The 22,582-nt window shown below is 41.5% G+C and overlaps 1 protein-coding gene across 4 annotated transcripts in view; it reads left to right on the forward strand.

Annotated features, from left to right (window-relative positions):
* Window positions 1-22,582, forward strand: part of LOC124795352 — a 130,269-nt gene that overhangs the window by 70,951 nt on the left and 36,736 nt on the right. For all 4 annotated transcript variants that reach the window (XM_047259344.1, XM_047259342.1, XM_047259340.1 and 1 more), the window contains one exon: window positions 10,010-10,176. In XM_047259344.1, the coding sequence (XP_047115300.1) occupies window positions 10,010-10,176 (167 nt within the window). The remainder of the gene's footprint in view (window positions 1-10,009; window positions 10,177-22,582) is intronic.

Below are 22,582 nucleotides of genomic sequence, written 5' to 3' on the forward strand. Positions count from 1 at the left end.
TTTTTCTTTTTTTCCAGCCAGAAGTAGAATACTTAGGACAATATATTGGATATTGGTGCTACAGCAACATTGTCCATAGAGACATATTATGGGAAAAGACTGACTGAGAGCAACAGAATCACACCTACAAGCCATACAGAAACTGCCTGAACCAAACCATCTTGAAGAGACTCGTATGTGTTCGGAAGAGTATTTGAGTTGGTCACTAACCATATTTGTATATGTCTACAATGCTGGTCCCGATTTTGTAATAATTATCAATGTAAGCTCACCTAGATTCAGAGCTCTCCAAGTCAATGTAGTTGCTTTATCACTGTTACCAGTGGGTCCATACAAGGTGTTCGGTGCCCCACAGGTCTGTTGGCAATTGGACAACCAACCATCAGCAACTCTTTAGAGATCTTCTGTTGACAGTCACACAATTACCAGAGGCAGTGATTAAAGACTACCTTTTTCTGGTCTATTTAGGATCACACAGAATATATGGCCACTGAGCTTCTGATGGAGACAGCAGATGGCTAAAACCTCGTTCTCACACCACCAACAACTTAAAGAGTGTGCCAAGTCTAAAGTCAGATGTGTTATTGCTCCTCCATTTACGGCAATGGTGCATACTCAGGGCTAAACAACGTGCATGCTTGTACTTATACTGGCATAGTATAAGCATAGTACAAGTGAAGATATCACCAAGATGTTTGTGCACTGCCAGGTATGCACTACATCCCAGCCAGCACATCAGCAGCAACTCCATTCCTGGTCACCACCACAGGGACCCTAGGGCCACCACCACATAGACATTGGGGGGTCACTCCTACAGTGTATGTGGATGGTGGTAACAGACGCTTGTTCATACTTTCCTTATGTCATCCACCTCAGCAGAAGCCGTGGCTTTTATGCCGTATATTTATAATAGAAGGCTTCCCTGAAGACATCACCTCAGGCAATGCAATGGATCCCAACAGTGGTCCCAAACCTATTTTTCATATGCCCCATTCCATCCCCCATGAAATGATGCAGATGAATGTCTGGTGTGGACATTCAAGACACACATGGCCCAGATTGTGCAAGATAAGAATTGGTGGAAAGCATAGACCACCAGTTTATGCATGTAATGCACTGTACCATCAGTGAGAAGAGCTCAGCAGAACTGCTGCATGGTAAACAAGTATGGACAGCACTTTGCCTCTTACAAACTGAGAAACACCATCCATCACCATGAGCCCAGTGTACCTTCAGAAAAGATGATCAAGTCTTTGTTCATAGGTATGGCCATCAGCCTTGTTGGCTCCCAGTCACCATCATCAATTTCCAGAACCACTGTACAATGAGCAAGAATAATTCAGTGACACATTGACCAGGTGTACCATCAAAGGCTTTCTGTACCTCATGACGAATCATCATCATTGGCAGCAACAGCACAGCACTCACCACCATGATCATAACCAGACCTGGAAGCCGACCCATCATCTCCAGCACAATTGAAATTTTTAAATGCCTGGGCGTGGAGATGGCAGGAGCAATCACAGGTACAACACTATTCCAGTGGAAGAAGAATCCACAATAACACTGCAATAGTGAAAACTGCTAGTATGCAGCAATTACCAACAGCCACCTCTCCAGACCCGAGGCCACATCAAACACCTGTGAGAGAACAAAGAGTGTTCTGATCATACCTCACAAATTTGGGCAGATGGATCTTATACCTTCGTCATCAATTGGTGAACATGCAACAATGGCACGAGACTTTGGACACACTAGGATGTGCCAGAAGTGGACAGTAATTACAACAGGTGACCACTGTCTACACAAATCGGCTCTCTGAGAAACTACAAAGATAGCAATGTAGCTGGTCACAGAGCAGGCAGAATTTAGTTCTCTTCAGGAAACCACCTCTAGCAGATCATTGCCGGCTACACTGAGCCGCTATCTTTTCACTGCCACTGGACTCAAAGTACAACATCAGTCCATTCCACTGAACCCTGCTGAACTCAATGTTTCACCCTGCTGCACAGCTGCGGGACTTTGACTCCGTCAGCAGTGCTTGACTACAGATTGTAGGCTCTGTAACATTTCTACAGGATATCTGTGCTACCCTGGCTTATGTCATGTGGAATGCTGTGAACCTGCTCACATTGTTATTAAGTCTCACTACATTCTGTGATAGGTGCTGAAAATATGGAACTTCCAAGTGTCAGTTCCTTTTAATCCATTTTTTTGAGCGAACTTTAATTTGTTTTGACTCAAGGATCCAGTGGTATCAATTGTATTAATATTTGGTGACCATAACAGTAAAAGTTCTTTTATTGTTGTAGATTACAGCAAAGAGCATATTACCCATGACTGCACTTGAAAAGCAATCACTGATGACCACACTTGCACCTATGGGCTTTTCTAACACATTCTTGCACTGGTTCAGCTTGTGTACGATTGATGACTGGAGAAGAGATTTGTTTGTCTGATTAGTCATAGTTTGTGTATAACCTCTGAATCTATTTTTATATGTTTTGTGTCAAATACAATTATATAAGAGTACATTGTCCTCTCTGCAACTATGGTAGTCGTTGTCTGCTGTGGGAAATGCTTTTTCACTGTACCTAGCCACATATGAGGCAATGTAAAATATGTTTTTCAGTGTTCAATTGCACTATACACTCCAGTCTCACTTTTTTTTGCTCAGGCAGGCAAGCAGATTGATGACATCTCAATAAATTAAGTGCCAGATCCAAAGCCTTGCTTAAATTATGACATCTGTTCCTGTTTACTGGGTTTTCTGAAATCCTTATTTTTATAGGACCTGTAGTCACACTGCTGTAGAAACTTGGCCTTGCATGTTACTGGTATTTCATGAGTATATGATTATACTCCAGGCAGTACTCTGTGACATGATACTTTGTTGCTGTATTCTAATAGGTTTCTGACATTATTTGCACATCATGTTAAGTCATCTATTGTCTGCTCCAACAAGACACACTGCACTTGGCAAAGAATGTGATATACACTCAGTTTTCAGAGCATTACATTGTGTTTTAACACTAAAAAGCAGTCTTTTTTTTTAGTATTTGTTTATGAAAATTAAATACCTTGGAAGATACATTCCCACAGGAATCTGCTGATTTCCCCCCCCCCCCCCCCACCCCCCCACCCCCCCCCCACCCCCGTCAGAATAGGAGAGATAAGTGGCCTCTGCTTTTTCTTTCTTAGACTTGATCTCTTTTATTGAAAAACACAGCATAATATTGTCTTTATAACTTATATTCACTACCTGGAGTCATATCCTATAATTTTGCAATGTCATGGGACAGCACAGCTAGTCACTCAGTTGACTCCTCTGAAATTGTTAATGGAAGTTTCATTGCTCACAGTGATGTGTCAAGACACCCTACCAATTAGTCGTTACAGAGTAACACTACCACAATGCGTTGTTGCTGTTTGAGAGGCAACAATGGAATACACTTGGCATTAGACAAGTAGCATTTCTGAAGAAGGGAAAACACTGTTGACACTGAATATAGATTTAAGTATTAGAAAATCTTTTCTGAATGTATTTGCCTGGAGTGTAGCCTTGTACTGAAGAGAAACATGAATGATAATCAGTGCATACAAGAAGAGAATAGGAGCTTTTGAATCGTTGTGCTACAGAAGAATGTGGAAGATTAGATGGACAGATCATGTAATTAATGAGGAGATAATGAATGAAAGAAAATAAATGAGAGGCCTAGAGACGAATACAGTAAGCAGATTCAAATGAAATTTGCTTGCAGTAGTTATTCGGAGAGGAAAAGGCTTGCAGAAGACAGAGTAGTGTGAAGAATTGCATCAAACCATTTTTCAGACTGAAGACCACAACACAACATAAACAAGTAACCATTATTCATTTATCACATGGTAGATGGACAGGTCGTGTAACTAATGAGGAGATAATGAATGAAAGAAAATAAATTTGGGGCAGCTTGACTAAAAGATGGGATCATTCCATAGGATAGTTTGTGAAATACCAAGGAGTAACTAATTTGGGGTTAGAAATTGTGGAGAGATGCTTAGAGATGAATACAGTAAGCAGATTCAAAAGAAATTTGGTTGCAGTAGTTATTCAGAGATGAGAAGGCTTGCAGAAGACATAGTAACATGAAGAATTGCATCAAGCCATTTTTCAGACTGATGACCACAACACGAACATAGAAAATCATTTATCACATTTCCTATTTTGTGCTGTGTTTATTAATAATAGAAAATGAAAATTTTCTTCTGTGTGGAGTGCAGAAAAAAGATCAAAAAAATGTGTGTGTGTGTGTGTGTGTGTGTGTGTGTGTGTGTGTGTGTGTGTGTGTGTGTACACTCTTGTCCCCACAGTCCCTGGAGAAGTAATACATAGGAGGCTAAATTATGAGGGTGTGCTGAAAAGTAATGCCTCTGAACTTTTTATGTGAAGACCATTAAAGTTTTCTTAAAAAAAAAGTTATTAACATTCTTTGCATATTTATTTCTCAACTTAGTCTCCCTAGTGATGAACACATTTCTTCCAGTGAGAGATCAGTTTCTTGATGCCATGATTGTAGAATGTTTGACTTTGTGAATGGAGCCACATACTCACCTCTGCTTGCACCACTCAGCATTATCAGTGTGAAGTCTTCAAAGGTGTTTTTTAAGTTTTGGAAATGGATGAAATTAGATGAGGCCAAGTCAGGACTTTATGGGGGATGATAGATTACAATGAACATGAGGCATTAGATTGTTGCAGATGTTGCAGTGCAGTGCAGTGCAGTGCAGTGTGTGTGTGTGTGTGTGTGTGTGTGTGTGTGTGTGTGTACACTCTTGTCCCCACAGTCCCTGGAGAAGTAATACATAGGAGGCTAAATTATGCCATTGACACGCTAAAGGAGAGGGTGTTTCACGTGTGGGTGAACTCTTTGAGTTTAAAAATCAATTTCAGCACACTGTTTCTCACATGACGATTCAGTTACATTACACACTGCCATGTTACGTGCTACAATTCAGAGCCCTCTTGTGGCAGAGGACTGAAAATATGTAGACATGAAGAATAAAGATGTAGACTGTTAATAGCCTTTTGTTTTATTTTAAAAGCTTTAAGAGTTTTCATATAAAAATTTGGAAGTATTACTTTTCAGTACATCCTGTAACATTCCCAGATTTATTTAATATCAGTTCTTGAAAATTTTGTAGGAGACTTGATGTGCTTGCCATTTCAGTTTTTTGCATTTCTGTCAAGTTTCCTGAAAGTCAAACGAACCTGCGATCATTTGTAATGACATCCTCTGTGTACAATCAGTATCCACTGTTCGTGCATACACTTGAACAATGTTATAGATTGATCACATGGTTGTTTTGTAAGTAATGTCCTTTGTAGATTGTTTGAATTTTCCTAGTATCCTACCAGTGAAGTGAAGTCGTACCACCTGCTTCACCTACAACTGATTCTGTATGATCATTCCATTTTGTATCCTCACAGTTTTACATTTATGAACATTTAAAGCAAGTTATGAATCTATGCACCACTTTGAAACTTGATCAAGATCTGCTTGAACATTTGTGCAACTTTTTACTTTGTTACAGAAAACTGCATCATCTGTAAAAAGTCTGAGTACACTACATTAATTTTGTCTGGTACGTAATTACTTTCCTAGGGCGTAACTGAAGTTATTTCTGCACGTGTCAGTGATTCCTTCCTAGAAAACAAACTGCATTGTCCTTCCAAAAAATCTTCAATCCAGTTAAATTTTATTTAATACCCCATATGATTGTACTTTCATTAATAAATGTTAGTGTGCTATTGAGTTGAATTCCCCATTGTCAAATCTTGTATTCGAAAAAGTAATTGGGAGATGGTAGAAAAAGTTTAAAGTAATAACTATTGTCAGACTATGTGAAAATAAAAATCATTTGCAGTTTTTGGTTTTCATACACAACTGACAAATTTTCTGCAACAGTGTGTTACAACTGCATACATGGAAAGAAATATTTAGTATCTAGCTGGAGCATCTAAATTAACTCAGTGTGGGAAAATATCTCAAGTATCTAAATACAGGTGCCTAGGGGAAATAGTCCTACTTTCAGGATTAAATTATTAATCAAACAGAGAGAGAGATAGAGCATGCAGAATCATGAGAAATAGATGTAATAGAAATAGAGGCATTACTACATAATAATCAGGCATCATAATTGGAGGCAGATCATGAATTCAAGACATGGAAAAAATCCAAAGAAAATGTTTTGTCTGTTCTGCACAGGTGGGATTTGGATGAAGAGGAAACCACAGGAATTATATCTGTGTTCTGAAAAATTTCTGACACCTTCTGGAAAAGGTGATTAAAATTTTATGGTCAGATTCTCTGTGTGAATGATGACAGACTATCCAAAAGAGCTGTAATCTTAATTTAACTGAAGAACTACCTTCTCGAAACTGAAAGAGATCTTGAGGCAAACTGGCATTACAGGTAACATAGTACAGGATATGTCTGCATTCAAGACACTTATTGGGAATTGGAAATTTGCTGTCGGACTAAGAACTTTTGCTTTTCTCATGTGACATCTTAAATGCTACAGATCAAGGAATTGCATGGACAATGCTTATTAATGAAAGTACAATTGTATAAGGTATTTGTACTGGATTGAAGATGTTTTGGTTCAGTGGGAGCAGCATGTTACCTTAGATGGAGAGTCAACAACACAATGCAGTAACTCCTGTCATGCCCCAAGTAAGTGTGTCCATTGAGTGCAGGTGACTGTAATGGGTATGTATACGGTGTGCTGTCATGTCTGTGTGTACAATTATGAGAGGAGGGAGGGCAGAAAACCCGGTGCTGGCATGTAGCCTTCTCTTCTAAAATAGCATCAGCATAAAATTGTCCACGTCACAAAACACAGAAACATGGTATCCAATGAGTACATCACTGAGTTGCAACTGGTATCTGGCAACTCATGCAAAAAGCTGGGTGTAACGATCAAGTAGACACACTTGTGGGTGAAGCATGTGCAGATGAGGATACTGGGAAAATGTGTTCAGTCTACAAAGGAAATTACTTACAGAACAGTCGCGCGACCCATGAGATAATTGCTCGAGTGTGTAGGGGTCATACCGAATTGGACTGCTGAGGGAATGTATACATAAAAGACAGCACTGATGTCCAAAAATGTGTTAGACATGTAGGAGAGGATCACAAGTTGCTAAAAAAGCCTCAGCTGGCAGACACTGGAAAGATAGATGCCAGCTATCCCACAAATGCCTACCTAGAAGGGATTGAGAACCACTCCTTCATTTAAAACTTCTGGGCTGATAGGCTGTGGTCAATTTATAAAACTCTCCCCTGACATCATAAGCCTGTCTGACTGCAGGAGACACTCTCCGAGGTAAAGTGATGAACTGCAAAGAGAACTCGATGAAGTGCTGATTATAAAGGCAATACAGAGGACACTACTTTCCATCAGGTGGCATTGGCTATGAGACTGTCTCTGGTAATGCCAACATACTCGATTGAAAGTAATTGATTGTCATGCTTACGGTGCAATGCTGACATCCAAATTTTATCCAGTTTAACACCTTTGTCTTTCCTGTTAAAATTATTATTGTGTTTATCAATCTCTATAGCCTCTCTATACATGCATGCATAATAATGTGAGGTTTTAGATATGACACTTGTCTTGTTGAATTTTATTTTGTGATCACCTTCCTGGTAAACATTTTCTGCTATGGCCGATTTATCCATGTGACCCAAGTGGCAATTTCTCTTATGTTCAGCGAGATGGGTGTCACACTTCTCTTTGTGGTACCGATATAAGCCTGTCCACAACTACAAGGAATTTTATACACCCCTGGTGTAGCCAGAGGGTGCCTGCTTCAATTACTGCATTTTTATATTTTCTCCTATCATCAATTAAATTCAATATCTCTTCTGTTACCCAAGGATTTCTACTAGCTCTCATCTTTTTACCTACTTGGCCCTCGGCTGCCTTCACTATTTCATCTCTCAAATCTACCCATTCTTCTTCTACTGTATTGCTTTCCCCTGTTTTCTCTGGTTCTATCAGTTTATCCAGGTCCCCTCTCCTTAATTTCCCCCCTTTTTGCAGTTTATTCAGTTTTAATCGACAGTTCATAATCAACAGATTGTGGTCAGAATCCACATCTACCCCTGTAAATGTCTTACAATTTAAAACCTGGTTCCTAAATCTCTGTCTTATCATTATATAATCTATCTGAAACTTTCCAGTGTCTCCAGGCCTCTTCGACATATAAAACTTCCTTTCATGATTCTTAAACCAAGTTCTAGCTATGATTAAGTTATACTCTGTGCAAAATTCTACCAGGCGGCTTCCTCTTTAATTCCTTATCCCCATTCCATATTCACCTACTACTTTTCCCTCTCTTCCTTTTCCTACTGTTGAATTCTATTCCCCCATGACTATTAAATTTTCACCTTCCTTCACTATCTGAATAATTTCTTTTATCTCATCATACATTACTTAAATCTCTTTGTCATCTGCGGAGCTAGCTGGCATATGAACTTGTACTACTGTGGTGGGCGTCTTGACTACAAAAATGCGTTCACTATGCTGTTCATCATAGCTTACCCGCACTCTTATTTTTTTTATTCATTATTAAACCAACTCGTGCATTACCCCAATTTGATTTTGTATTTGTAACCCTGTATTCACCTGACGAGAAGTGTTATTCCTCCAGCCACCGAACTTCACTAATTCCCACTATATCTAACTTTAACCTATCCATTTGTCTTTTTACATTTTGTAACCTACCTGCCCGATTAAGGGATCTAACATTCCATGCTCCGATCCATAGAACGCCAGTTTTCTTTCTCCCGATAATGACATCCTCCTTAGTCCCTGCCCAGAGATCCAAATAGGGGACTATTTTACCTCCAGAATGTTTTACCCAAGAGGACACCATTATCATTTAACCGTACAGTGAAGCTGCATGTCCTCGGGAAATATTATGGCTGTAGTTAGCCCTTGCTTTCAGCCGTTTGCAGTAGCAGTACAGCAATGCCATACTGCTTAGTGTTTCAAGGCCAGATCAGTCAATCATCCAGACTGTTGCCCCTGCAACTACTGAAAAAGCTGCTGCTCCTCTTCAATAACCACACATTTGTCTGGCCTCTCAACAGATACCCTCCATTGTGGTTGCACATAATGTATCTGTATCGTTGAGGCATACAAGCATCCCCACCAGCGGCAAGGTCCATGGTTCATAGGAGCAAAATGGGAAGAAATCCTGGTACGCAGTATAACATGCTCTGCTGTGCATTTTTATGTCTGCACCTACATATGTACTCTGCAAGCCCCCATAGGGTGTGTGACAGAGGGTGCCCTGTACCACTGCTAATCATTTCCTTTCCTGTTCCACTTGCAAGGAGAGCGAGAAAAATTACTGTCTATATGCCTCTCTATGAGACCTAATTTCTCGTATCTTATCTTCATCTAGGCTTCTGCTGTCAGCTTCAAATGCTGGTTCTCAAAATTTTTTCAGTAGTTTTTCCTTGCAATGAATGTCATCTCCCCGCTGAGGATTCCCATCTGAGCTCTCAAAGTGTCTCCATTAACACTTGCGTGTTGATTTAGCCTACCGGTAACAGTCCAAGCAGCCCACCTCTGAATTGCTTCTGTGTCTTCCTTTAAGCCTACATGATGCAAATCCAAAACTATGCAGCAGTACTTGTGAATGCATCACACTGGCATCCTATATGCAGTCTCCTTTACAAGTGAACCACACTTTCCTAAAATTCTCCCAATAAAACGAATTCTACCGTTTGCTTTCCCTACCAAAATCCTTTGCAGTGACTTGTAGAATATGGATGGAAATGTGGATAGCATGTTTCCTTGTTTGGACATAACAATATATAAAAAATAGAAAAAAAATTTATTATTAAAAAATAATTGGTTTTCAAACCTACAGTGGTCATCTTAATTACTCTTTGATATTCAAGAAAAATTGTTAGTGTCTAAAAGCCTTAGTTCTGTTATAATGACTACCTTTCAGAGTCAATGTGATGGTGTATTTTCCATGGAGGAGCATAATCTAAGCACCAGATTGGAATGTGATCCACTCTGTGATGATGGAAGTAATACTTCTGATGAGCTGCTTCATGGTTCTGAAGGTTCAGTGAAGCCAGATGCCAGCAGATTAGAAGGCCCTGAGATTACAGCGTAAGTAATGATACATCAATGCTACTGACTTCCAAAAATCATTTGATTTGGTACTACACCAACATTTATCAACAAAATAATATTCATGTTATGGTGTACTGTAGCAAATCTAGATTACTTTATGAGGAGGTCCAACAGATACTACAACACACACACAAATTATTGGTAATTTACTAGAACTTGAGCTTGGTAAATGCTTAACTTTGGAAGCAATTGCTGTCCTCACAGTTGACATGTATGTGATACAGTCACTGACACTTGTACTATTTAGCACTTTGTTCATTGCAGAATGATAGCTTCACTTCAGAGTACAATTGTCTATACTTGATATAAACTTCTGAATAAATGTTCTATTAGCACACATCATAATGAGACAGAGAGTATAACTTTGGCTGATGACAGCTCCTTGTCTGCATCCTGGTATCCACCTTGCTAGTTACTGGGAACGCTGGCCAAAGAACTGGTTACAGAGTGTACACTCAAATACCATGATGCAGACACTGTTGTTGGGCTGTCTGTAAGTGGAACTCCAGGGACATCATTCTGGCATACCAGGAGTAGCACATTCATGGATATCAACTCTGGCAACAGGTGGACGGGCAGTGATGTCAGCTATGGCAGTGACGGTGGCAGTGCAAGGTCAGTCTCTGGTACCACTCTTGATGGCACTGACTGTGACAGGTGTAGAGGCATAGATGACTGCTGTTGTGCACTCCAGTGGCATGCTGAATCTTTGGGCAAAGATTCTGTGTCAGGATCGCTGTCATAAGAGCACCGCAGCTGGTTCTGGTGATGCAGGTGTAGCCCAGAGGATCCTTCTACAATGTAAGAAGGGCACTGTGATGGCATTGTGCTCTCAACATTGTTTCTTGTCAAAAACTTTAAAGAATGCTGCATCCTGGCCGAAACTTTGTTGGACCTGGCAGAACAAATTGTATCTGTGGCAGCTTCAGAAGATGCGATGGGGTTCGGTGACAACAACCTCATAATAATTCTACTGGTGACTTCCCATCATGTGGCAAGGAGCATTAGGAAGAAATGAAAATCCTTAAGGCTTGATCCTGTGTACAGTGGGAACAGAGTTTCTCCATGTGACTTTTGAACATTCAAATGAACCATTCAGCATCACTGTTAGGCTGATGGTGGAAAGGAGCAGTAGTTTCTTGGTGTATGCCATTTAAAGCACACGACTGTTGAAAATGGCTGACGTGAATTGTTGTCCTTTGTCCAAGATAAGGACCTCAGGAAAACCAAAGAGACAAAAATTTGAAGTCAAAGGTGATACAGTACTAGTAGTAGTGGTGGATGTCACGGGGAATTCAGAAGGTAATATACTGTATGCATCAACCACCAACAAGCATCGTTGTTTTCCAGAATAGACCCACAAAATCTGTGTGTATTCATTGCTGAGGTCTGAACGGATATGGCCACTCAGAAAAGCATTGTAGGGGATTGGATGATGCTCTGCACAAACATTGAAACGAGTGATCATTTGCTGAATCTGGGTGTCCATGTCCTGACAGTTAGGCAGGTTACTATGCCACAGTGACCTTGGTGCAACAAAGGCAAAACTTCCCATTGGAGGAAATGAGGAATCACAACCCATGTTGTATGCTACAGAACACCTGACTGTGCAGTAAGTGCATGATGGTGTGAAAAGTAGTAATGCGCCACTTCATGGGGAATTTCTTTCAAACTACCTGTGGCACACATGTTGCAAAACTACCTGAAGAGCTGGGTCAGAAGCAGTTACTCCAGCAATGCACCAGGACTCAAGAGGAAAATTTTGAAGAATTTCAAAATCCTGAGTATTGAATTGATAACATGATTCCTCAGAAACTGTGTTGGTATTGACCAGTAACCGAGGCAAGAAGTTAGCCTTCAGATGTTGTGAAGTGGGCCTGTACAACAACTCATGTTGATAATTAGTTAATAATAGAGCCAAACATAGCAATTTTTGCACTGTCCATGCTGCTACAGGCATGTAATGATTGAACAAAGCTGCTAAAGGCTGATGACCTGCAATCAAATAGAACTTTAGACTGTAAATATAATGGTGGGATACCATATATAATGGGAAGCACCTCTTTTTCAAGTTAACTATAAATGCACTGCACAAAAGCAGTAGGCCAAATAGATGAATCAATTCTATGGGGATGCATAACTCTAACCCCATAAGGAGATTCATCCACAGCCAACACAGCGGGATTAGCTGGATCAAAATGAATCAAATGATGATGATTTAACAATGTATCCACAACAAATAAAATGCATCGTGCCATTCTTGGGACCACACAAAGGGAATAAATTTCTGAAACAGCCAGTCAGCCAAGCAGTAATTTGTGCAGCATTTGCAATAAACTTAATGTAATATGTGAGCTTCCCCATGACAGCCTGGAGCTCCTTATGTTACTTGGCACCGGCAGATGTGTCATCGAGTGTGAATATGCTGTGCATTTATTACCTGTCCTGAATATTCGTGTTTCCTTATGGAAGAAGGACCAATTTTGCGTGTATCACTTTGTTTTCCGCGTCTGCATCATCGTGATGGGTGTGAGAGCTGTCTACCCCCACACTGGGTCTCCTTAGTCAAATTGTTATCGGCATCTCTCTTCTTAGTCTAACACGTCAAGATCTTTTCTTTTAACATTATGACTTTCGTACACCTTCCCTTTTGTTGCATTTTCTCCATTTGATTATTAGGCTTAGTCCAGTTTCTCGTAATGGTCCTTTCGTCTTATACTCGGTTGCTGTGGCAACACATAATATCTTCTTATCTTGTTTTCATCTCAAAATTCCTCTCCTCTTCTGTCCTGTCACAGTCACCAAGTTCTAACAGTTTGGACAACTTTAATGATACAACTTACCTGAGATTGTCAACTGACTTTCCTTGCTGGTTAGTTTGCTGCTGCAGTCTCCTTTTCTCTTCTTCTCCAAAATATATTTGCTAGGAGCAGGAATTTCTCAAGACTCTTTCTAATTAAACAAAAATAAGCAGACGTATGCAGTTTCTTTCCCTTCACTGAATGACATATCTTTTACAAATCTCGTTCTCCACATAAACAAAGACTGTCAAGTAAGTCTCCTCGCATATCCAAAGGCTAGAAACAAAGTTCATTTACACATAAGAGAAAGTTGGCTTAAAAACCAAGTCCATTCTCATCCTGAATCTGAATACATGTCTTATCCTCTCCAAGTCCAAGATGAGCATCAATTAACAATATTTTAACTGTTCTTTTTTTTTCCACTACAATAGTCAAAGTTATAAAACAGCACAGAATACATAAACACTCCTTGTTCTTTCACTACGGCTTCCATGGCGCAACCAGCAGACACTGGTCAGAGCCATTCAATCACCGCATCTACAGTCGTCTCATGATAAACTTCAAACCTACACACACAGACAGGTGATGCACAGTAAATAGTATTCCTTTCTCCCACTCACAACTAAAATATTGCGTGTTCAAGACGGTGGAAGGCTGAGGGATTCTAGAATTTACGCAGAAATTCTTGAAGCACTACAATATGTTTTACTCTTAGAAGCATCTCTCATTGTGTTGAACTGAAGCTGAGATTCTCAGATTGTTTTAGGTATTTTCTCTTTTGTTGTCTTATGGAAGTTTCTTTTGGGATAATGTTTACTAAGCAGATGTGAGTAGTAAGTATTTTGTGCAAAGTGTATGACCACACATCTTACAGAAGCATTAGTAAGGTTCTTGGAATTATTACATTCAATTTCCCATGCATGTACACTGTAATGGTTCTTGTCAGTGAGAAAAAGAGTCAGTTCCAGTTAAAGTGTGAGGTACATAATCACAATACAAGATACAAAAATAATTTGCCTGAAAACTTACCCTCCTTGACTAGTGTTCAGAGCACAATTATATACTCTCATCTAACATAAAAAAATAAAAAATGAAAAAGTACAAGAAACTGAGACTCCCTAGCAGTCCAAAGAAAATGATAAACTTTAGAAACTAGCCACTGTTTCTACAAATTATTTGAATACCTAGTTCTAAGTATAGAAAACTTATGTTAGCTGCATGGTAAGTAGCAGAGTTTTGTGTAGAGCTGCATGAACAGGTGTAATGTATTGTAAAAAGGACTCAGTATTTACAGATGTAAGTACATATTTACTTTGAAAAATACCATGCTAGTCAAGTAAACATTAAGCTACCAAGAGAAAACAGCAGTTACTTAGTGTAACTTACAAGTTAAAGGATTTCCCTCACCCCCAAAGTAGCATCTTTCTTTGTAATGTACTCAATTAAATTTAACTTGTCTAATCATGTACATAATGAAGCAATTTAGTGTTAGTTTTCTTTCAACAATCAAATGTGCCTCCGATCAAAACCAGTGTAAGAGTGTTAGTTTATTCTTAATACAGTATTCAACTGAAGTTTCTATGATTTTCTAGTCTTTTGTTATTATATACCTTGACTCATTCCAAATCCCTGGAGATTCTCTTTTTTGATATGATCTACAGAACATGATGGATTGATTGATTTATGGGTGGATGGATGGATGGATGGATGGATGAACAAATGAATGAAAAAAATATTGTGCAGCAGGCTCTTTTTGCATGTAGGGATTCTTACACTTGTGTGTCAATGCATTTAGTCTGCTGTTCATTAATAACAAAAGTGAATTCCCAACTGTTTGTTAATAGCAAGAGTGTAGTAGTAGAATTAACAGCTACAAAACCAAAGTTAAAAATCCCTGTCTAGAATTCAGAGGAGGAGGAGGAGCTTAGTGTTTAACGTCCCGTCGACAACGAGGTCATTAGAGACGGAGCGCAAGCTCGGGTTAGGGAAGGATGGGGAAGGAAATCGGCCGTGCCCTTTCAAAGGAAGCATCCCAGCATTTGCCTGAAGCGATTTAGGGAAATCACGGAAAACCTAAATCAGGATGGCCGGAGACGGGATTGAACCGTCGTCCTCCCGAATGCGAGTCCAGTGTGCTAACCACTGCGCCACCACGCTCGGTAGAATTCAGATAGAGGTGCAGTATTATATTATCACAAGCTCTGGTGCAAACAGTTTAGTGCTGTGGTTAGCATCACTGGCTGCCATGCTGCGATATCTGCATCATTTTAAGAACGTTCTTGAAAAATCTTATGTTTATATATCTGGAGTATTTGATGGTTGTATAAATTCTATAAACCTGTGAAAAGGATAGACTGCTGCTCACTAAATAGAGGAGATGCTTAGTTGCAGACAGGCACAATGAAAAGACAGCTACACATTTGAGCTTTCGGCCACATGAGTACAACTCTCACACATATGGCCACTGTCTCTGGCTGCTGAGGCCAGATCACATACAGCAATTGTGCCTCACAGGAGAAGCAGTGTGTGGGTGGTGAGGCTAAGGAGGAGGCTTGGATGGAGAGGGGTAGGTATAGCAGGTTATAGGTGAGGAAAGGTATACTGCTGCTTGTGAGAGCACATAGGATTGGGGTAGGGCTGCTAGATGCAGGAGGGGGGGGGGGTGGAATATGAGAGAAGGGGAAAGAGACTAGTGAGTGCATTGGTGGATCAGATGGCTGTGTAGTGCTACTGGATAGGTGGGTGAAGGGCAGGGTCTAGTGAAGGTTGTGGACAGAGCGAGGGGGGGGGGCAGCAAATTCACTGGAGAGTTCCCACCTGCACAACTCTGAAAAACTGTCCGTATGGCACAGGTTGTGAAGCAGTCATAAAGCAAAGCACATTGTCTTGGCCACCATGTTCAGCAACTGGGTGATCAAGCTGTCTCTTGGCAACAGATTGTCAATAGCCATTCATGTGGACAGTCATCTTGTTGATTGTCGTGCCCACATAGAAAGCAGCATAGTGCTTCCAGCTTAGTTTGTATATCAAATGACTGCTTTCACATGTAACCCTGGATTTGATGGGATTGGAATAGTTGGTGGTGCGAGGATGTATGAGACATGTCTTGTATTTGGGTCTATTACAGGGATATGACACATGAGGTAATGCCAGCCGCTGTGGCCGAGCAGTTCTAGGCACTTCAGTCCAGAACCGCGCTGCTGCTACGGTCTCAGGTTCGAATCCTGCCTCAGGCATGCATGTGTGTGATGTCCTTAGGTTAGTTAGGTTTAAGTACTTCTAAGTCTAGGGAACTGATGACCTCAGATGTTAAGTCCGATAGTGCTTAGAGCCATTTGAACCATGAGGCAATGGGCTGGGACCAGGGGTGGAGAGGGATGGACAAGGATACTGCATAGGTTCAGTGGGTGGCAGAAAACTGGTGTGGGAGGTGTGAGAAGGGTAGTGTGTAGGATATTCCTCATTTCATGGCTCAAAGAGAGATAATTGAAACCCTGGCAGAGAATGAGGTTCAGTAGCTCCAATCCTAAGTGGTGCTGAGTCACGAGACGAGTACTCGTTTGTGCCCAACTGGTGAGAATGTGAGAGGTGCCTGGAGAAACAAGGCACAGGAGATCTGTTTCTGTACAAGGGTGGGAGGGTAATTTTGATCTGCGAGGACCTCAGTGAGACCTTTGGTATATTTGGAGAGGGATTGCTCATCACCACAGATGTGATGGCTGTGGTGGCTACGCTGTATGGAAGGGACTTCTTGGAATGGAGTGTGAGTGGCAGCTGTTGAAGCAGAGGTGTTGCTAGTGGTTGGAACATTTGATATGGGTGGAGGTACGAATGTAGCAATCTTGAGGTGCAGGTCAACACAAAGGAAGGTGGCTTGTTTGGTTGAGGAGGATCAGGTGAAACAAATGGGGGAGAAGGTGCTGAAGTTCTGGTGAAATATGGATAGAATTTCATTATTAGTCCAGATTACAAAGGTGTCATCATTGAATCTGAACCAGGTAAGAGGTTTGTGATTCTTGGTGGTTAGGAATGGTTCCTCTAGATGGCCATGAATAGGTTGGCACAGGATGGTACCATGTAGCTGCCCATTGCTGCACAATTGTGGGTGAAAATAGTTGGTCATGATGATCAGGAAAGAAGTTCTAGATGTACAGTCGTTTGGGCATTGGGAAAGGTACAGTTCAATAGTGGCAAGGCTATGGGCACTAGAGATGTTAGTGTAGAGAGTGGTGGCATCAGTGGTTATGAGCAGGGTATCGTGTGGTAAAGGAACAGTAACTGTGGAGAGTCAGTGGAGGAAAAGGTTGGTGTTTTTTAGGTAGTAGGGCAGATTATAGGTTGGTCACGAGAGCAGAGATTCTCTAAGCAGGGTCATAATAACTGGCCCCAATAGGGCATCCTGGGTAGTTGGGTTTATGGACTTTAGGAAGCATATAAAAGGTAGTAGTGTGAGGGTGGTAGGGGTGAGGAGAGAGACAGGGAGACAGGTGTAGGGGAGAAGTTATGGGATGGGCCTAAGGATTTGAAGAGAGACTGGAGATCCTGTTCAATTTCTGGAAGGAAGTCTCTGTGGCAAGGTGGACAAATCTTACAGCTGGTGGAGTCCCACCATCAGGTAACCTCTAAAGTTCAAAACTACAGTGGTTGAGCCTTTGTTGGCAGGTGGGATTATAAGGTCAGGGTCATTGTGGTTCTTTCTGCAGAGCTAAGGTCAGTTTCAATGTTGAGAAATTTGTGGAATAATCCTTGCTGCTTCCATCTGTGACTGGATCCTTCCTAGCAACACCAGTTTTTCTGAATTGTGCAAATGGGTGCTCTCCCTGCAATATATCCTATGTTCCCATAATGCCCTGCTCCCCCCTCCCCACCTGCCCCCACTCCGCTGCCTCAGACTTAACTAGTCCCTGTCCTTTACCCAGCTATTCCCATCCCTATTCCCACTCCAGCACCACACAGCCTTCTATTCCACACATACACCCATACCAGTATTTTGCCCTCCTCTACTTCTTTCCTTTTCTGCTCCCTCCCCCTCCCCTCCCACAGCACCTAGCAGCCCTACCCTGTCTACACCACATCCCTGCATGCTCCCATAAGCAGCCCTATGCCTACCCTGCTATCCCTCTCCTCCCTGCCCCAGTCTCCTCCTTACCCTCACCATCTATAGATTCTTTCTGCCATCAGGCAAAGTTGTCTGTACACAGTCCTGTGTTAGTTGTGCTTTTATGAATGTGTGTGTGCTTTCTAGTTTAGAAGAAGGGCTTGTGGCCAAAAACTCAAATCTGTTGCTGTCTACTTGTTGTGCCAGTATGCAGCTGAATATCTCTTCTATACAGTGAGTAGCAATCTATTATCATTGTTCCACCCTGGATTTCCCACTGTTTGAATACTAGCATTGTGGAATATTTGATGTTTGTATAAATAACTGCACTCTCCACCCAGGAGGCCAGTTCTGGTGTGGCTTTACACTGACGTAAGTAATTAGTGAGTTTTTGGTTCTAAGTGCTGTACTTTATTGACAATCCTGTGTTCAGATTTAAACTTGATTGTGGTTTTGACATGACATAGTTGATGGAGACACTACATACTTCAAACAGCTACATCACTGTGGCTCCATGTAAGTAATGTAAGAGCTATCACCTACATGGACAGAAACCAGAATACAGGCAGTACATCATTCCTAAAATCAGTAGAGCCAAGAGACAGATGGACTGCAAAACAACACAAAGTCAGCTGCACATTAGGCTTCCATCAGTGTTTTCTGGATATGCTGGTCAGGACCCAGCAAAATGGCTGAAAGGATTTGACAGGTGCGATTACATTATATGTTTGGCAAGTGTGTACTTTTGCTTGGATGGCACAGCCCAGCAGTGGATCGATAACAATGAAGAGTAGCTCTATAATTGGGGCAAATTTTAGGCTGAACTGAAGAAAACATTTGATGACAGTTATCAGCAAGTGAAAGAAGAAGGCCTAACATCATGGAGAAATGAAGCAGTCATACATACAAAATGTTTGACCCTATGCCACACCATGAATCCTAACATGACACAAGCTTACAAAATCTCACACTTGTTGAAAAGAGTCACCTAGCTCTTCTGGTAAAGGATGACACAATAACAATAGAATACCAAAAGAAGGGGTTGAAATAGAGCAGCATTTTGGCACTTCTGTTATTTAATGCTTGTACCAATTATCAACCCCTGACTAATAACATAAAGCGTCATTTATGCCAATGATCTCACTCTCTGTTTCCAGAGTGAGACCTTTAAACACATGAAACTAAATCTTAGTGCTGCTCTGGAGAAATTAGATAAATACTGCTGTAAGAACCAGTTAAAAACAAATCTCAGCAAAATACAAGTGTAAGCATTACATATGACGAAGAGATGGGATCTCAGGAAAATTCAAATGCTCTGGAGAGAAGTGCAGCTGGAACACAGTTTCCAGCTCAAATATCTTAAAATTACTCTTGACCATTCAAGGACTTTTAAGCATCACTGCCTAAATGTAAATCAAAAAGTATCTGCAAGAAACAACATATTCCACAAAATTATGAGAACATCCTGGGCTGCACAAAAACAGTTAAAACTGCAGTGTTATCGTTGTGTTACACTGCAGGTGAATACACTAGTCCTCTATAATTCTGCCCCTGCTTAACTAATGGCTATTGCTTTTAATGAGTCATGTAGACTAATTTTTGGATGTCTGAAACTTAAACCACCAGATAAACTCCACCACTTAGCTGGAATTGCCTCTCCAGACATCAGGCATAAGACAGCTGCATGCAGAGGAAGGCATCGGGTAATCTACCTCCCACAAACAGCCAATATATGATCACCACTGTCTTCCTTCTTGACTGACATCCAGGAAAAGTTTCATGAGGACAACAGATAATACTGTCCCACAGACCTGTTGCCATTTATGCTATGCAATATGAATTTTTATATTTTTGTAATTTTCATGGTCCTGAAGTACTTTTCTGTGCTGATTGCAGTACTGTTACTGCTGTTTGCTATTGGGTACAGTTTTTCTCACAAAACAAGTAAACTTTTAAACCTAACATCCACAGAGAGAAATTTTATTGCAAGTAACAGAAATTTTAACAATATAGTGAAATGACTAGAGTGCTACTCACCATAAATGTGACACATTGAGTTGCAGACAGGCACAACAAAAAGTGTGTTACACGCTGAGCTTTTGGCCAAATACTTCTTCAGAATAAAAAGGGAAAACACTCACACATTCACACTAGCAGATATGCCTCACACACATGACTGCTGCTTCCAGCAGCTCTGGCGAGACTGCAAATGCTGCATTCAATGAAAGCAGAAATCTAGAGTAGTGCAGGAATAATAGAGTTTGTGTGGGCGTGAGTGTGGGGAGAGGAGTGCTGTCTGGTGGAGTGTGTATGGACCAGATGGCAGCAGGTGCAGAGTTGGGAGACTGTGCGAAAAGGAGGTATGGGGCAAACAGAAAGTAGAAAAACAGAAGAGCAGAGAAGGGGAAGTGATCGGTGGGTGCATTGGCAAAGAGTGGCACACAGTGAGGATGAAGAGCGGAGAAGGGAAGTGATGGGTGGGTGCATTGGCAGAGAATGGCACACAATGAAGGTGAAGTGACATTAACTGGGAGGAGATGGTAGAAAAGGGGGCAGAAACTGTTGGGTGATGGTGTGTGGACAGTGGGTTATGACAGTTTCAAGCTGGAATAATTCTGGGAGCAGAGAATGTGTTGTAAAGATAACTTCTATCTTCACAGTTCAGAAAAGCTGGTGCTGGAGGGGAGGATCCAGATGGCACAGGTTATGAAGCAGCCATTGAAATCAAGCATGTAATGTTTAACTGCATGTTGTGCCACAGGGTGGTCTGCTTTGCTCCTGGCCACAGAGTGGCAGTGGCCATTCACCTGGTGGACAACTGGTTGGCACTTATACCAATATAAAAATCTATGCAATGATTGCAGCAGAGATGGAGTATGACATGGCTGCTTTCACAGGTGGCCTGGCCCCTGGTGGAGTAGTATAACCCTGTGGCAGAACTGGAATAGGAAGTTCTGGGTGGGTGGTTTGGGCAAGTTGTGCACCTGGGTCTTCCACAGGGGCATAATCCCAGTGGCAAAGGGTTAAGACTGGGAGTGACATAGGTGTGGACTAGTATGTTGTGGAAGTTGGATGGGCCACAGAACACCACTGTAAGAGGGATGAGAAGGATCTTGGGTAGGAGGTCCTTCATTTCAGGGCATGATGATGGGTAATTAAGGCCCCAATGAAGGATGTGGTTCAGTAGTTTCAGTATGGGGTGTATTGGATAACAAAGGGGCTACTCCTTTGTAGCTAGTTCTTGGTAGTGGTGGTAGGATTGGGAGAGTGGGGGCATTTGACACAGGAAATCTGTTTGTGGACTAGATCTGGGGGTAGTGCCTGTATGTGAAGACATTTAAGACTCTTTCAGCATACTGAGCCAGGGGTTTTTTGCCACTACAGAAAGCTATCCCCAGGTGGCCAGGCTGTGTGGGAGGGAATCTTCAGTGTGGAAGGGATGGCAGTTATCAAAAAGCAGGTGCTGTTGGTGGCTGTTGGGTTTAATGTAGACAGAGATGTGGATGGACTCATCAGAGAAGAGGAGTTCAACATCTAGGAAGGTGGCTTGCTGAGTTGAGGAGGACAATGTGAAGTGAATGAGAGAGTTTGAAGCTGTGAAAGAATGAGGGTAGGGTGTCTTGGTCTTGAGACCAGGTCATAGAGACTTCATCAGTGAACTTGAACCACACCAGGGTTTGGCATTTTGCGAGGCCAAGGGGGTTACTTCTAGATGGCCCACAAACAGGTTGGCATACGATGGTGCCATGTAGGTGCCCATGGCTGTGCTATGGGTTTATTTGTATACCTTCCCTTCAAAATTGATGTAGTTGTGTGTTAGGATACAGTTAGTAAGTTATATGAGGAATGAAGTAGTGGGTTTGGAGTCTGAAGGATGTTGGGAGAGGTGGTGTTCAGTAGCAGCAATACCATGGGCATGAGAGATGGTGTTGTATAGGGAAGTGGTGTCAATAGCAACGAGTAGGTATGCAGCAGGTAAAGGGATGGGGATGGTGGAGAGTCAGTGAAGAAAGTGGTTGGTATTTTTTATGCGGGTGGGTAGAATTGGACAAATGGTATGAGGTGTTGGTCAATGAGGGCCGAAATTTTACAGTGTGGGAACATTAACAAGCTACAGTCAGGCATGCAGGATTGTTGGATTTTGGGGTGAATGTAGAAGGTGCTTATGTGGTATGCTATAAGACTGAGGAGGGAAAGGGTTTGGGGGAGAGGTTCTGAGAAGGGTCCAAGGCTTTAAACAGGGATCGGAGGGTATGATGGACTTCTTGGATGGGATCAGTCTGGCAAAGTTTATCGGTGGAAGAATCAGGCTCTTGGCAGAGGCCTGTGATTCATAATGACAGTGGTGGACATTTGTCTCCAGCTAGGATGATTAGGTCATGGTCTGTTTTGTATGGCTGTCCTTCCATCTGCTCAAAGGTTGGTGTTCTTAGGAAAGTAACTGAGGTAGGACGGTGAAGCCAAGTTGGAAGTAAGGAATTCC

This window comes from Schistocerca piceifrons, chromosome 4, assembly GCF_021461385.2.
Source record: "Schistocerca piceifrons isolate TAMUIC-IGC-003096 chromosome 4, iqSchPice1.1, whole genome shotgun sequence".
Lineage (NCBI taxonomy): Eukaryota > Metazoa > Arthropoda > Insecta > Orthoptera > Acrididae > Schistocerca > Schistocerca piceifrons.